This window comes from Gavia stellata, chromosome 3 (genome assembly GCF_030936135.1).
Source record: "Gavia stellata isolate bGavSte3 chromosome 3, bGavSte3.hap2, whole genome shotgun sequence".
Classification (NCBI taxonomy): Eukaryota; Metazoa; Chordata; class Aves; order Gaviiformes; family Gaviidae; genus Gavia; species Gavia stellata.
Genome location: NC_082596.1, coordinates 92,186,164 through 92,203,804, shown reverse-complemented (window position 1 = coordinate 92,203,804; position 17,641 = coordinate 92,186,164). Strand labels below are relative to the sequence as shown.

Genomic DNA, 17,641 nt, shown 5'->3' with positions numbered 1-17,641 from the left:
ATTTTTGACTTCCAGTGTAAATTGAACCATTACGGGGTTTTAAAAATGTCCTTATTAAATTTTAATGATCTGTTTTAAGGGATTTTTTCCGCTTATTAAAATTAAAACCAACTATACTATACAGCTTTCTCAGAATGTGGTACATTAAGATTCAAATAAATCTGTAAATCATAGATTAGTTAATAAAGAGAAGCTATCTGGGTTATTACAGGTGGAGCTGGTAGCAATACCTGTTATTAATGTTGCCTAACGCTTAGCAATAAAAGATGCTACTTCCCGTTCTTTAAAATGTTGCCAAACACCATCTGACTGAATAAAAAATTCCTGAGTTCAAAGGTAGACACACCTGGTTCTTTTGGGGTTTTTTTTTCTCCCCCCCACCCCCACCCCCCACCCCCCCATGATAGGAAAAAAAGCAAAGAAAGGAAGGAAAAATGTCAGTTGAAGGGATTCAGCTCATTAAAGAATACATTTAATTTGTATTAACTCCCCCATAAACCTCAATAATTTTTTCCCATGAACTCAGGGTTTCATTGTGCAGTAAGTATTTGCAATGTTGCATGCAGAGGGCTAGAGAATGTTTATGAGAACATTTCCATCAAATTTGCCCCAAACTTGCCCAATTCATAAACTTCGCGTGGACTAAAATGGAAAAAAAAAATTAAAAAATCATGGTTTATATACACTCAAGAAAGACTTGTGAGACCTTTGCTATTAAAGTTTGTGAAGATTCCCTTTACGGTGAACCTGCTCCATCCCGTGATGGGGCAATGGTTTCCCTCCAGGCACAGCTGCAGCCTGAAGCAAGCTGTCTGGTGTACTTGCTCCCTGGGTCCAAGCAATCCCATCTCCCTCATGAGATTCATCTCTTTCCCACAGTCTCATCTGCAGTTGCCCCAAGTTAAAACCACCACAAGACTGAGTGGGAGGCAGAACAAACCTTTTTTTAAAAAGTCTGGTTTGTTTTCATCCTGATGTTATATTGCCACCTGCTAATGAGTAAACATTGTCCTGCAGCATGCACTGACGTGGACTGCAATGGTGGCATATATATTGCATTATATAGTCTCTCTGCTGGCATCTTTATGTTTTCTTCTGATCCTATCACAAGTATAAGTATAGCACCTAAACATGGACCCTGCCATAATTTTACTTGTTTTTTCACACATTGCCAGTCAGAGCAGAAAACTAAAATCATAGGAACACAGCATGCATTTAAAGTTACTTCTGAAAAGTGCCTTACTTTGGTATTCTGCAACAAGAACATGCTGCAAAAGCAGAATTTGTCAGGACAATTCTTGTAGTTGTGTTACTTGAAGAGATACTGCATTCAAGCTACAATGGCATAATAGGTCAGTCTCAGAAATATGACAACAATACATAATTTATCAATCTGGAAACTTTATACTTGAAAGAAGCCTTAGTCTAACCGTTCCATCAATCCAATTGAATTGTAAGACCACCACTGTAACAAGACCACTTAGAAAACCACCAGGGTGGCCTTGATAATAATACACATATCATTGTTGAGGCACAGGAAACTAAACCAGATGGTTTTGCTGAGGAAAGCACTTTTTTGGCTTTGTAAAGCCTAAAAATACTAATAGGTCAAACACAAAAGTGGTGAAAAAGAAAGCTAAAGGAAAATTTATGTAAATAAGAAAAAAACCTTTTTACAATTATGTTCCCCTCACATAAAAAATGGCTGCCAGAAAATCAAATGGGGAAAATGGAGCTGTAGTTCTGAAATAGATCAGGATAGTTTTCTGAAAAGAAAAGGTCTAACAGCAGCACTTACAGTAGGCACTGCTGCTGGAAATCAATACCATATGATGTGCATTAGACAGAACACCTACATATTGTAATTAAAACCTTTTTTTTCCCTCATTTTAACGTTTTAAATATGGAGACGATTCATGTGTATTGTAATAAACTTCTTTTTTGTTCAATCTATTAGCAATCATATAAAACTTAAAGGGAAAATAGCAGATACATGCACCTCTTAAAGTGCATGAAATTGAAAACAATTTTCACAAAATCATCCATGCACAAACAGAAACATACATACATTCACATACAGACACATGCATACAGGTGGGGGGGGGGGGTGTGTGCGCGTACACACATGTAAAGCATGTGTGAATGTTCTCACTTATGCTGTAGTTGTTTAGAATCACTTTATTTACAGATTTCAGCATTTCAAAAACCATGAAGGACTTGGGTTTTGTTTGTTTTTCTTTAATGCAGACATCATCTACCAGAGTAAAATTAAGATGATAGTGTGTTAGTGTTCTGGGAATTGCAACTATTTCTAATAGTCAAGAAGTCTAATCTAAACTACACACGCGAGAAATGTATTATAAGCTCTTTTACTGTGCAGCCTTATTTACCAAAATGTAAGCTTTTATTTGGCATTAAAAAGGAAAAAATTTGCTATCACAGTTGTTCTAAAACATGTTCTGTCTTCATAACGGAAGGCTTGCCCATGTTTTCAAAATCTGAAAGAAGATGTTTGAGAATTATACCTACATTTCGCTGGCATCAAATCATGCTCTAACTGAAAGTAAACATCATTGTTTAAATATCAACTTTTTCTCTGCTTGCATGGAACAATGGAGAAGAAATGTACACTGAGGAGAGCTTCATTATATGCTTATCATTTGTGACAGTTCGTTTTGGTACTGCTCAGAAATAGCCTTGGAGAAAATGTTCAAAGCCTTCAGTCCGACTCGCAAGTTATTAACTAAAACTAGAGAGATAAAAGAGTAGTTTCCGAAGCCAGAAGTCAAGTGGGACCATAGGTGCCTTACTGAGCCCAGGGAGCCTGATGGAGCCTACCAGGGCAGCAATAAAGCGAGAGAAATGGCAATGGGGTCTCATGGGATCCTGTTTTGATTCTGCATGAGAGATGTGCCATGGAGATGCCTGTTTTGTGGCCAGTGACGCCGTCTACCACCTCATGTTGAGACTTGAACTCTTGTAGGGTTGGAACATTTCAGTTGAGGTGCAACATGTGCAAATAACTCACTAAAACAATGGCATCATGAATTGACTCTGGCAATCCACTTATCTGTGTCTTTTCCCTATAGCCTCAATCAGAGGGAAGACAATCTTCTTTACTTCTTCTTGAACCTGCTGTTCCAGCACTCTTGTGTCACGAGGAAGTGGCCTTAATGCAAACGCCAGTTCCTGTGGGTGAGTGCTGGGTGGACTTCACAAAGCTATTTGGCATCTTTCGTTTGAGACCAGTTATCTGTGCTGTGGCCACCTACATTGGCTGTACTGTACCCTGAGAACTGGATCATTATTTGCATGGATAATTGAACATACTACCATGGTCAAACGTGACTTCCTTTATCCTGGACACATCATACCTCCACATGTCCAAAGTATTTACATGAGGAAATCAAAGAATATTCTGCCATGGTACTTCTTTTGGGAAGATGTTGCTTTCTCAAAAAGCATTTCAGCATAAGGCTTAGTTTTACATCTTATAAAAAGGACAACAGACTTTTAAACTACTAGAAAGAAACTAAGGTGGAATAGTCATTGTCTCTGATACACATGCTTCTAGAAAAAGATACTGCTTCAGCAAGTACCTGTCAAGAGTTTTATGAATGTTCACTAGTTGTTCCAAAGGAGCACAGTCTATCAAACTTTTCTCCTAAAGGTTCATACAAGCCCTGCTGCTCTCACAATTATTTCACCTAGATGGCAGTGATAAGATAATCAGTTCAGTGGATCATCATATCAATCAGAGCAGATTGGATATAATTTTAAGATCAGTTTGGCTTAACAGAGCCATTAATTATCCCAGCTCAAGCAGGCTGGTGGAAAGAAAAAGTTCTCATTTGGAAATACACAAAATACACTTGAGTACCTGGATGGCTCAAAAATCTTTACCCTCATACTCAAAGAAGTCCAACATGGAGGGTTTAAAATTATTCTTAACTTTTATTAGAAGTGATCAACTTTGAGCATAAAACTAAGCAGTAAGAAGGGAAAAACATTTTTCACTTCAGTCCATAACAAAAGGCTAAGCCTCATTTAAAAGCATACCTTTAAGTTCATGAGGCAATCTCATAACTTTATGAGGTATTGATAGTTACACAGACAGATATAACTGTCTTTCCTTTTATAACCAACAATCCTCAACAAAGCAAGACTCTCACAAGCAAGTATTCCGCTGGGCTGATGAAAGGATTTTTCAGAAAAAACTTCAAGTCTCATCAGACTAAGGTAAAACGTATCTCAAAAGACGACACATCCTTAACACTCCAAGAAAACAATAAAACAGAACTAGAAATGCCTCGGCCAACAATCTCTCTGGCTGAATCATTTTCTTATGCACAAGAGTAAAGTAAAATTTTAAATTATTCTGTCTGGCAAGAGTTTTTATATTTAAACGTACATACAAATATACAAGAAGGGATTTCCCACAACAGAAATGGTAGCAGCTGTCGCCAAGGGTCAGTCTCTACCTATTAGAATGGTGAATAGAAGAATCATGAATAAAAGACCAGGTGATGCTGACTGGAGATTTAAATGCAGAAGGCATCACTGTAGATTAGACTTTACTATCTCAATTTCAACATGCACAAAATGGTTTAAGACAATAAAAATGACTGCGCATTTTCTTGTGTATTTTAATCACAAAGTAAAGTACCAATTGGCACCAGTACTGTTTTAAAATAAAAGAAAAAATAAGATTGAAAGGCTTTCTTTAAACAGTTTCTTAATGTGCTTGGTTGGACTGTACAATAACTTATTATATTACTTATTTATAAACTCGGTTTTTTTGCTTTATTTTTTTTACATGATTTAAATATATATTAATGGAAGATGGTTGCCATACATTTAGAATATCAAATGGTCCCTGATTTCACCACGAATTTAGGCACATGCTTAATTTTAAGCATTTGACTAGACCTGTAATTAATTGAATTGGAGCCAATTATGATGCAATTATGAGTCCTCTGTAATTATTGCTTGAAATACTGCTGGATTTCTATTGAAGGCAAAAGAAAATATTTCTGATCTGTACAAATACTTAAAGACTATTAAAACTGTTACCTTTGTCTTGTATTTTTACTTTTGTAAGATACATATTGATAGGCTTTTCCATAGCATTCATCAGTGCAGTATTTCTGCTCTCTGCACAACACTGAAGTGTGGGCAGTGCAACCGCAGAAGGCAACCTGAGCATCAGCGGGTGATAAAGAGGAAACTGAAGGAAAGGAAGAAAAAGCTTCAGCTGTTGAACTCTAATACAAACTTGCTCTTTTCCCAGAGCCATTTTCCAACATGACTATGTTCTATTTGTTGGCTTTCCCTTCACATCTTTACAAATAAATGTGTCTACTACATCCCCAAGAACAACACTTTTAAGGTTCCAGTTGCAGGTATACCTTCATGACTTTATTTACAGCATTTAGCATGTAGGAAATTAAAAAAACAATCAACTAGTGATGAATTGATGGGCATTTTTTTAATGGTCCAAGTTAAATGTTTCTGCAAATCTGTATTTATTTTAAATAAGACTCTTGGGTGAGTGTCTGAGGAAATTTTTATGATGCCTTGTGTTTTATAAACGGCATAGAAATGAGTCAGACTGTTAAGGCTTGCTATTGCACTAATGTTTGAAAATACCTAGCAGATGGTTTACTAGAACTTTCTGCAACAAATAAAGGTATAAGTTACCCTCACAAAACAAAGTAGCACACCGCAGATTCTTATATCAATAGTGCTGATATATTGTTTTTCCTCTTCCAACTCAGTGGCATTGATCGTCATTTCTAATACCATCCCATGAGACTTGTGCTGGATCACAGTAGAGTAAAAATGGAGAAAGAATGCCACAGTAAGAGGCAGCAGCAATTTCTGCAAAAATGTTAAGAGTTACTAATATAATTTTTAGGATAAAACTAATAATCCCCCCCAAATTTTCAATGCCTACTTACTTCTATTTTGTTCTCTTCAAACACTGAATGAAAACCTTTCTTTTTAGTGAGTTAGACTTCCCAGTTTTCATTCACCAGCACAGTGCCGCTGTACGTGATTTTAAGTTCCTGCGGGTGGCAGGAACCTAATCAAACCTAATCAAACACATATTCCAACTACTCTCCCCTATGTTTAAACATCAAACTTCTGAACCATCTGCTACTAAAGCTGACCTCAACACACAGCTAACACTGAGCACACTGGCAGTCCATCCCTTGGTGGGTGCCTACATCCTTCAGTGCGGGCGTGCGCTTCCATGCTTTACTGTATACAGAAGCCTTCACCCAAAATCACAGTGGCAGTTGGATGAACGCATGTGATCAAAGCTCAAGAGTCCCGACTTGTGCTTGTGCTTTGTAACCACCAGACGTTCTTCACTCCAATACATACAGGATAGAATCTCTCCATGAAGTCAATGGGAGTTTGGTCATCAGCTTTCATGAGATCAGGAATTGACCCATAATGTTTTATAAAACAACAAAAAGGAATGTATTTATGGTTTTATTATTATCCCTAGTAAGGAAATAAGGAGAAAGAAAACACAGTACATGGTCTAGTCTATACGCACATGTGTTACTTGTATTAATATCGATGGGATTTAAAAATACATATGGAGAGGATAAGATATATCCCTATGTGTTCAGCCATATGCTTAAGGAAGCTCCCCAAATGCTTGTAAATATGATCATGCTTTCTAACATACTATGTATTTATTTGAACATCGTTAAATCTCTAAGCCCTACTTTCCAGTCCATTAAAGCCTCAAATAATTGTTTATTTCCAGTTTAAAGTTACTCTCTTTTTTAGCCATTAGAAGGCTGCCTGTAACCACATTTCCACAATATTCAGGGAATTAGAGAATTGATAATAACTCTCCCATTATCTGAAGGGGTACCTCTCCGGGAAGAGAAATACTCAAGATGAACTATATTTTAGTGAGGAATTATTTCCAGAAGATTTTGGGACAGGCCCAAAATGTGTAGCTGAAAAGTCTGGAATGCTACTTACACAACAAACATGTGTTCATGTTGTAGATGTTGGACAACTACATTCCTTCTGGAGGCCAAAGGCCTTGAAAACTAGTCATTTTTCTGGATAGACTTGTTCTCATTTCCTTTTTGTTTTTAAAGGTTTGAACACAGGACAAGGGTCTGACCCGTTAGGCACAAGAGGGTTATTCTGGATTTCCCTTATGGAAGAAGACATCAGAATTCATCCCACGATTTATGATCTGGTGTAAGTTGTCTTGGAATAAGATAGCTGAAGTATTTATGGAATATCCAATGCCTGTTAGCGAATTATGCTCATTATGTTCATGCAACTGATCTTTTTATTTGGCTTATCTTTTACTTCCTTTTGTTTGAACACTCTTGACTATAGTTTTATCCATTAAAAAGATGATTGGGATGGTTTACTGGATTAACTGCTTCAACTAATGTAGCCACAAATATAAAGCAATAGTCATGGAGGCACAGCCATGACATTGATGGTGCACTTACCACCTTACATGCAAATGCAGCGCAGAACCAAACCCCAACTTTATTTATAGCTGGCTGCCAAAAATCACCTTCTTTTCTTACTTGATGTAACCCTTTTGATGCCAAGGCGATATGGCCAGAACAAAAGTTTATATTGTGGTATTACGATTTTGTTTTCTTGCTGTTTCTTTTTGACTATAAACAAGATTCGAGAGCTCAGCTTTTATTTTACCTTTTAAATCTCAACTTATGATAAAAATCCCAAATCAGACTTTTTCCTACTGAAATACTTCTTACTTTGTAATATAGAAAACCAAAACAAACAGTCATAATATTTTTAAACTACATCAGTGAATGGTGAAGCCAAATCCGGTTTCCCAGCAAGGAATTATTAAAAGACAGAAATAGTCCAATGACCACAGGAAATCTTTAAGCACCAAAATGGGGACAAAAGTCTCCTGGGGAAAAGACAATATTTCCTACATGGTCATTCATATCTCCTTGTAATACAATACAGGGGTATTGTTTGTTTGTTCGCTTAAGTAGATGCATAGAATAAAATTAGAAACAAATCCTGACTACGAAAACATTTCAAACACTAGATGCAGGCACGTGCATCGCAGTACCTGCCATCACAACTATGTTGTGATGCTTCTTTCTAATGTATAACCAGCTAGACCTTTGATTGTTAATATATACATTATTCTTGCCTTATTATAATAAAGGCCACCAACCTCCAGCAGGATCTTTGACTTCAGGTCATATTGCATATTGCTGCAATCTTAATATTGGTCATAAAATTTGTCAAAACAACAGGAGAAATACTCTAAAATAGATCTACTTTATAGTCAGCCCCCTCCCCCAAGGAATTCAGTCAAGGAATGTAAACCCAAAGATTTATTTTTCTGTTCAGGTCATGCCTGGGGTAGACTGCTGTGTTACTAAATTCCCTAGCCAGAAATCAAGAGCAAGACAAAGTTAACAGGCCTCAATAGGCAAAAACATCATGAGATAGCCCTCCGTGGACCATGACCTGAAGTTACAGCAATAAGCATTATCCCCACCACGAAGACGATTCAGAAAAAGGCACATGGCCCACAGCTTACCTCAACGTAGTCCCTGGCATGGCCCCAGTCTCTCTTAGCATCCAGATTGCCCAGGCTGAAACAATCCAGCTGTCCGAGGTGAATCTTTGCTACCGATCGGCTAATTTTTCGAGTAACAAAGTTAGCCCCTGGAATAGAAATAAAAGGTAGTATCAGTATAGTCACAGTGGCAGATAACTGGCCACAAGAAACACCTTGTATAGCTCAGCACATGGTACTTTCAGTCTTCATTCACTCCCCTCACACCACCTAGACCCATGCCACCTTTTATCATTTGAGTAGGCTAAGAAGCTTCCAGTGCAAGTGTCACATTAGCTGCACTTTCACAGCAAACATCTTGCTTTGTGGGACTTCTTAAGCATTCCTAATTTGCTGCCTCAGTATTCAGTCCAGGCATAAAGCCAAAGAAAATAATTTGGAATGTCAGTTCTTAAATACAAAATGCAAAAGGTTACATAAAGAAGAGAGACATCTTAGACCACCCTCAAGTTTTTTGTTGCCGTTTCTTTCTTCTTTTTTAAAATTTTTTCCAAGGAATGCATATATCTAAATAAATTAATTTATTAATAAAAAAAAAAATTGAGACTATTCAAATACTACGTATTCTCCAAAGGACTGTAATGGTTAAATGAGTTCTACTTTTCTAGTCATTTGCGATTCTTTGTCCCCCAGGTTCAGTGAGATAATGAAAATGTGATTTCAACATTATCTCTTGAAGGCTGCACAATATTTTATCATATTTCCATATTTTGTTTGCTGTATTGCTTTGGAAAATTTGTGCACCCATTTCTGCTCCCTGTAGAGTTCCTTTAAATAATATTTGTTTCTAGTTATTTTCATATCTTGATTTTTAGATTATGACACCTGTGTTTCTAAAACATGGTCAACAGTCTCCTCAAAAGCAGAGGGATTTGAATTTAGATCATGAGTTCAGGCCAATCAAGCCCAATGGCATTTGCACACTAATGAGCCACAAAAATTAAAATTACATGCCTTTTTAATAGCTTAAAAAAAAAAGATTGAGTGGTGACAGATGATACCTCATCCAAATGGAAAGTAGGAAAGTTAGTGAAAATGACTGCACTTGTAAAATGCTCTTAGCAAATTTCAAAAGTCCTACGTAGCACAGCTCATACATTCAATGCATATATGCAGTTTTTTTCATTATGGAACTCTGCTCTTGAGATATGCATCTCAATATTTTCTGTTTCCTGTCAAACAAATGATAGGCTGCTGCAAAATTATTAAATAATGTGAAGTGTTTTTTTCAAACTACTAATTTTTCCTGTAAAGTCAAGAGCACTACAGTACCTTTTTGTGTCGTTAGACTTTGCCAAAAGTAAAAAAAAGAGTGCACCACTAAGAACCATGTGGAATGAAGCAATTAAATAATTCAGACTTTACCACAGGATTAAGATAGAATTTTAATTTTCTGTCAACTGCTGAACTAGTCGGAATTCCAGTTATTAGCCATTTAGAACATATAATCAGTTTGTGCTTGTTTTTTAAAGGATGAAAATCATATAATTTCCATATTCCCTGAAAAAAGTGTTCGTTTATAAAGGAAGCCTACAAAATGGTGTGATTTGCAAAATTTCAGAAATAAAATATACTGGGGAGTCTTTTTTATAGCAATGTTCCTCAAAAATTGTGTCCACTGCAGGATGAAAGCCCAAGCCCTTCTTCCAGACTGCACCCTGCATACTCAACAGGAGAAATATGATTATCCCAAAGATAAACCAGCACAAACCACAGGACCAACACTGTGATTCCGCTATTGCAATTTTTGAAAGCAAGGTACTGTTGTTCCCCTGTTCCTGGCTGGACAGGCTAGCAGCGGTAGTGGAGTTCTGGCTTAACAGAAACCAGTGACAGAGTCTTTTTGGCTTAGTCAGACTGGCCCTTCTCCAAAGATTGTTTCTATTTTTTATGTTATCAAAGTGCTTTGAGATCTTCACACAGATTGTTACTAATTAAATAAAAATAGATTCAAACTGTTACACAAACTTTTTAGGATTAGCTCTGAAACTTCCTAACCTTCTGCACTGAAATAATTTCAGTTAGCATTATTATTCAGTCAATAACAATTGAAGGAGAAGCTTTTTTTCTAGGATAAAGTATATAGCTTTATGTTCCCAACTGCAACTGGGTAATAAGCAAAACTGACCGCTTGCAATGCTACATTCCTGTTTGCAGTAAAAGCAATGAGATTTCTGGTCATCATCTGCATTAAAGCAAGTTTTATTGTCAACCTACACGACTAATGAACGTCAGCTTCCATTTTGGAGCAATCACTTCCTCACCATAAAAAAAATAAAGCGTATTAGGTTGTGTGTGAGAGAGAGAGAGATAGAACTTTTATGCTATCAACTTAACTTGAAATATACAAAAGATACTGCACAAGAAAAAGCAGACTGGTCTAGCACAACACAGCAAATACTAGTAACTGCTGTCTTATGGCAGAGTCACTGATAACTGGAGACAAACGATCTTCAAAGATCTTCTCCAAGCAAAATCAGAATATATCTCAAAAGGCTGAAATAAAGAATTAAAGAGCACCACAGTGAAAAATGAAAACCTTTATTTTCCAGAAATGTTCCAGTAAGGGTTCAACAAAATAATACCAACCCTCTTCTTGGAAGTGCCTCAGCATTAAAGCTATGGAAGAAAACTATGCTACTGTTCATTCTCAGAAATGTGATTAAAATTTTTTTTCATGCAACCAAGGACTGAATGGCACATTTCAGAAGCATTTAAATGATAGGGTTCATAAATAATGTTTAAATACCGATTCGCTTCAAACACAGTATCTTAAAATATCCCATTACTCTGTATGTTTGATCCCATGCCATTAAATGCACATCATAACTAGAATCTAAGCTGATGCCCACTGGAGTCCTACAAAATAGTTAAGGCTATGTCAGCATTTCCATTATAAAGCCCTGTCCTAGGGGTTTGCAATCAGGCTATAAAATCTTGCTTTGGCCTGAAACTTGGCAGACGTAATGTCTCTTTCCTCAGGAATGATTCTATCTAAAAGGTCTGTGCGGAGTGCTACAGATGTCTTTATATAACTGAATACAAAGTAGCTTTTGAGACACAGAAATGGTTAGCTTCCTTCTTCCTCGGGAGGTATTGAGGACTTGCTAACGTTGAACCTACAAGAGCATTTTCCTCCATAGAATGGCCAGTTAGTGCCAGCAAGAGTATCAACAGAGCTGCTGGTGTATTAACCACTTCACCCTTTACGTTGATTTTCATCGGATCAGGATGATCCAGCAGCTAAAATGCCACCAGGTATCACAGCTGAGTAAGGCCTACTTTATTATGCTGCTGACGTTACTAATTCATGTGGAAACGTGTTGGCGGTAGCAACAAAAACTAGCCTAGACTGGCAGGGAAGAGAGATGTCCGAGTCTCACATTTGTCCCCTGGCTTTGTACTGCTTCCTCAGTTCAGAGAGGTTTTGTAAAACACACCTCACTGCTCACACCTAGTACGAATGAACGTGGAGCATTCAAAACTCTATTAAATATGTGATGTATTTTGACTTATTTGAACACTTTTTCAAAACGTGTGAGGGTGGCAATGTTCTGGGAGCTCACTGTCCTACAGTAACCAAGAGAAGAGTAATTCTTGCTCGCTCAGTAGGGCCAAGCATGCTGGGCTAACTGCCTTGCATAGTTATCTATGCAACAAATACATCCAAACCATGATGGGCCACATTATGCTCTGGTTTGCGTCACTACTGACAGCTCTGGAACTGCTGCACCGCAACAGCAGAGATCTGGCCAGATGTTGCAAAGGATGCTTTGGCGTGTCCCCCACGTTTCAGCAGTTCCAAACAGCCTTGGTTGAGCCTCAGTGCCTGACAAGTTTTTACATTTTAAAAGAGGCCTTAAACATGAGTTTTCATGATATTAACAGCTCTTTCAGGAACCCTGGGCATTAGCTTAGATTTGTTTTCAAAACCCAAGCCCTCCCTCTGAGATCATTAGCATTCCAATAGGAACCATAAGGTCTGATTTACAAACCCGATTTATCCCAGATACGATTTTAAGCAAGGATTCCTCATCAGGCAGACCTGATCTGTAAAACATATAACTTGTCAGCAAATCACTATAGGAACAATGCTACAATAAAAAGAAATAGCAGCAGTATAATGCAATAGCTTTGGCTCTCCAGCCCAGGCCTGTCACCTGCTGTGCTGCCTGGCTCAGGGTGGAAAACAGCTTGCGCAGCTCACCCCTCCGAGAAGGACGCTGCCTACATCTGACAAAGATACAGTTTTGAAAGCTGGTCACATCTCTCATTAACACGTATTTAAAACTACTGCTTTAGGAAGCACGCTCTCAGTGCAACTACAGTTATAAAGCTGGATGCCCCGAGAAAAAAGAATCTGGGTCTCTGCATCAGTACCCCATTCCTTTTATCAGCGCTGGGGTTTCACCCTTTGTGCATCATCAGGAAACTGGCTGTTGGAAGCAGGTGCTTTTCTCTAGAATCTGTGGTTTATAAATGGCAGCCAAATGGATGAAGCCGCTTTAAAAGCCACTCTTATAGTAACTATTTCTTTTCAAGAACCCTCATTTTTCAAGCTCTCAAGGCTATATACAACAGATTACAAAGGCTACTCAACAGATGACAAAATTGTGGTCTTAGGAAGACTGCTATCCCTGTATAGCACTAGTTGTTTCATGCATAAGAAAATCCATCACTAATCCTAGTAATCTCAGTCAATCTGATAGCATTTAATAGCAATACTTATCTATCAGCTGAGATGCTGTCCTAGCACAGTCTATCAAGTTGCCATAACATCTTTTTCTTCATTTTGCATAAAATATGATAAAAAGGTTTCTGTCTCTAAAGATGCTGGCACAAGAAAAAGGGTGGTGTTTTTTTTCCTCCAAGTTTCTGCAGTTCTGGCATAGATTCTAGTGGAAGCCTAACATGTTCAAACACATTGTGTACCCAGTGCTTCTACTAACCCAAAGGAACATATTTCTTTTAACATATATGTGTTGTAAATGATACATTTAATGAGATCATTAAAATGTTTTGATTGCCTGAAAATCCACACTGCTCATAATTTCCATTCTATGAGAAGCTTTTCCATTTTTGTAACAAGCTGAAATTAAAAAACAAAGCAACACCCAGTTTTTCTAAGAAGTCCAGAGTCTCCTTTAGCTTATACTGATGAAAATCAATAACAATTATTCTGAAGTCAATGGAGTTATGTCAATGTAAACCAGATGAAAAATCAGGTTACAGATCTTTAAATTAACCTTCCATATTTTGGATTTAAATGGAATTTTCAACTGTATCTTGATCAAAACAACTGATACATAAGGCGTTTTGGTAAAACTAGTAAAGCAGCTACTTAGTATATGTTAAACACTCATGCACTTTAATTGTGAATCCACTCTCAATTTAAAATAAAAAATTGTTCTTCTCACAACACTTGTACAAAGTAGAAACATCACTGTCTGGAAACAAAGGAAAAATCACTGTTAAAAGTGATTTTTTCCTTCCCAGCTCTTCATAATATCCTGCAAATTTTACACAGCATGTTCAGCTATGTTTGGATGAGCTTGCCAGAAAGTCCACAATCAGATTTTTGCAAAATTAAATATATTTGAAATAAGGGTGATATGATTCATAAGCAACTCATTGTAAAGTCATGCACTGCATGGGAAACATCTTCCTGACCGAAGCAATAAATCATTTTATTTCCTGAAACATGAGATATAGTGCTTTAATCCTTACATTTTAATCCTGTATAGCATAGCTGGAAATACTTTGCTTCATCATAATTTTTCCACTCTCTTTCTCTGTCCTTTAAAATTGTAATAGTACCTTATATAGTGTGTTTCTCAGATTTTTAATACATTTGCAATGTTTTTCAAACATTTTCAGTTTACATACCCCCAGCTATTTTCCAATGGACACGTGAGATCTTGTTTCTAAAGGTTATTCTTCATCAACCCCCTGGGAAATAATCATGTAACAATAAAATCCACAGATCATAGATTGAAAGCAACGGTCCAGTAACATGAGGATAAAATTGTCTCTCCTTATCAAGTGATCCTCAGTTGGTATTACTTTAAAATGTGTGATTTTAATAAAATGAAGTTGTACTAATTCCTTTAAATGTTGCTAACAAAGACGTTAATCAGCATATCAATTGAATTATTTCCTTTTATGATAATATTGACACACATTTTGAACTTTCCAATGCCAAAAGTAAAATGTGTGAAGTCTGCTTAGCCCCATTTTCCATTTGCACCACACTTTTCGATGGAGTTCCTTGGGTAATGAAAAATATACTACTACCTGTATTTTAAAAATGAGGAGACTGAGGCAGAAAGGTAAAGGTGTGCAGAGGTAGGAAGCATCAGCAGCAGGAGGGCAGCACACTGGAGGGGGTTGATGGTCTTCAACCCAAGAGCACCTCTGCCCCCAGCATCCACTTGCACACTGAGGACATTTGGACAGCTGAGGGCAATAGGAGGTCATATGAACTAGGCATGGAGGGAACAAAAATTAATGATTTTTAAAATCTGAGGGGAAAATAAGAGTGAGAGACAATCTTGTGAGGAACGACAGGGTACAGAAAATGGGAGGTAACGCAGAAAGTAGGGAGACTTTTATTTTTCCCAGTGGGCAGAAAGATAGCACAAAGCTTACCTGGAGGGACAACTAGTAACCCCCGTAAAAGAGGCACATGAAGGTAGGGCGAGAAACCTACCAACCACCTCCAGAGGATGAGAATCAGAGGTGAGGTTTGTCACAGCACAGCGAGTCACGCTCCCCTGTGATTTGGTGGAGCTAACCCTCCACCGGGATCTGTCATCAGGGCTTTAAACTCTTCACGACTGTTTTGCATACAAACAGATATAGATTTCCACCTCTAAAAGAACAATGACCCGATGATTTCTTTGACTACACAGCAGCAGTCCTCTAAAGTAACTGTGAAAAAATGACATTTAATTAGCAGACAACCTGCATGTGTAATGTGTGACACAAAGCTATTAGATTTCCCATTAAAAATGCCGTTACTCAGGACTAATTACACATCTCAGAGCTATCATATGGGCTTGTTAAAAGGATAGGGTGACATACCAGCAATAACTGCTGGGCAAAAGGTGCTATTTTAGTATATTTCCTCCATATAATTTCTCTTAAATTAAAATATTTTCCCCTCAGGAACTGTACACTGAACAGGAAAAGGTGAGGCATCAAAGACTCTTATAAAGGAAAAACCAAACATTAATACTGAAAACAATATGTAAAAGTGTTATTCCTGTTCCCAAGTTTATGCTGTTAATGGCACTTACATAAACAGAGCAGCGTTTCGCTTACAGAAAACTTAACCTTTTGCTCCAAACTATTCACTTTGATTTCTTAATCGCAGTTCATATACACTTCATTTTAAAACAAAGGTGAATGTCTTTAGCCACTCTGATTTGTTAGCACTCATTTAAGCCATGTTTTTGAAATTGTACAACTAATGTTATTGATTTAAACCTCTCATTTAAGCTGTCACAGAATTAGACAAGCCCTTGCATGTATGAGCTATGTGTACGCATGAGTGTGCTTGCCCATCAGCAGAGACTCTTAAGATTGTTTAAGCGCGTGTAAACAACTGGAGTTAAGTACATGCTTTGCTGAATTGGTGCTACAATAGCTAGAAATGTATGCAACCAAAAGGAAAACCCAGCACCTGTACAAAATGGAAGTATCACGCAGTCTAAAGCAACTTGCACAAAAAACGGATTTTAACTTACGTTGTTAAATAGCTATCCAAGTTCAGACATCTGTGCCCTTAAATTTAACACCCTTTTCCTTTTCTCCCTGTCTTTCCCCTCCTCCATCCTCTCAGTAACCAGTAGCACATCAAAAAAGGTGCTGTTTGATGGTTCAAGCTGAGACATTCAGCCTTTACCCTAGCACTCCCTTGAGATGAAGCAGGCAAGGCTTTTAATCTTACCTGGTGACACACGACTGACTAATACAGTTTCTTGGACCTTCTGACCTCTGAGGGACTAAGTCTGGTTGGTCTCTCAGCCTCTCCAGGTGGCTGGGACATCAGCTTGTGGTGGGTCATGATATAATCGAAGTTTTGCATAGGTCTTCCGTGTCTTTCTGTGCACCCATATTACTGCTAACTTTTAATGTGAAAATTTCTGAGTATAAAATGTGTAATTTCACTTCAAGTCAGGGGTAAAAAGAACTTTCATTTACTTCTACTGAAGGCAAAAGAGTGTAATAAGAGCTAGCCTTAAAACCAATCACAGTGGCATACAACTTTGCTGAGTCAGTGCTGATGTATTTTCTTGGAGAGAGAAAAATGGTCTAGCTACAGCCAAATAACTTATTTGAAACTTCGCCTCCCACACAAACTAATAATAAGCAGTCCTAGATGGGTTAGACACTGACACAGTATAACTCAAGATGTTCCTAAATCCATGTACCTCCCTTTTGAGCTTTGTTGCTCAACTGTTTTTCTCTTAGCACTTTCTTCTGGTTAGCTTTGTGACAGTGGTAGTCCTCAAGGCACCCTTTAGGCCCTCAGTACATCATTTGGAAAATGTATTTCAATTTTCATAAACCACCCTTTGCTACAGGAGTCCTGGAGCCACCAAGAGGGGGTCCTGAAACACAGTTGAACTGTATTTCCAGGGAGCTGGAAAGAGCCAGGGGCAAAGATGTCATCGAGAAGTAACAAGGTGGGGACTAAGTGAGAGCTGGAGAGAAGGAGAAAAAGAAATCTCAGCTTCAGCAAATACAGGACGCACATTTTTTTCTAGTACTTGAACAGGGCACATAAAACGCAAGGCGCTACATTTCCTTCCATCTTCTGTGTTATGAATAGATTCATAGCTAGGATGTGGTGAGAAGTACATTTCCAACACCAGTGATGATCCCAACAATTCAATGTAAAAATCATCAATTGCGATGGTCTGCGATTACCAGTATGAGGACGAATTGTTCCAGCTACAGACACCCCTTCAGACTCATAACAGACTAATCAAGTAAATGCATGGCTCTGACAGA

At 37.7% G+C, this 17,641-nt stretch overlaps 1 protein-coding gene across 1 annotated transcript in view; it reads right to left on the bottom strand.

Moving 5' to 3' along the window:
- GMDS (GDP-mannose 4,6-dehydratase) overlaps positions 1-17,641 on the bottom strand; it is a 444,874-nt gene that overhangs the window by 220,499 nt on the left and 206,734 nt on the right. Inside the window, exon 7 of the mRNA XM_059815329.1 lies at positions 8,585-8,712. Coding sequence (XP_059671312.1) covers positions 8,585-8,712 — 128 coding nt within the window. The remainder of the gene's footprint in view (positions 1-8,584; positions 8,713-17,641) is intronic.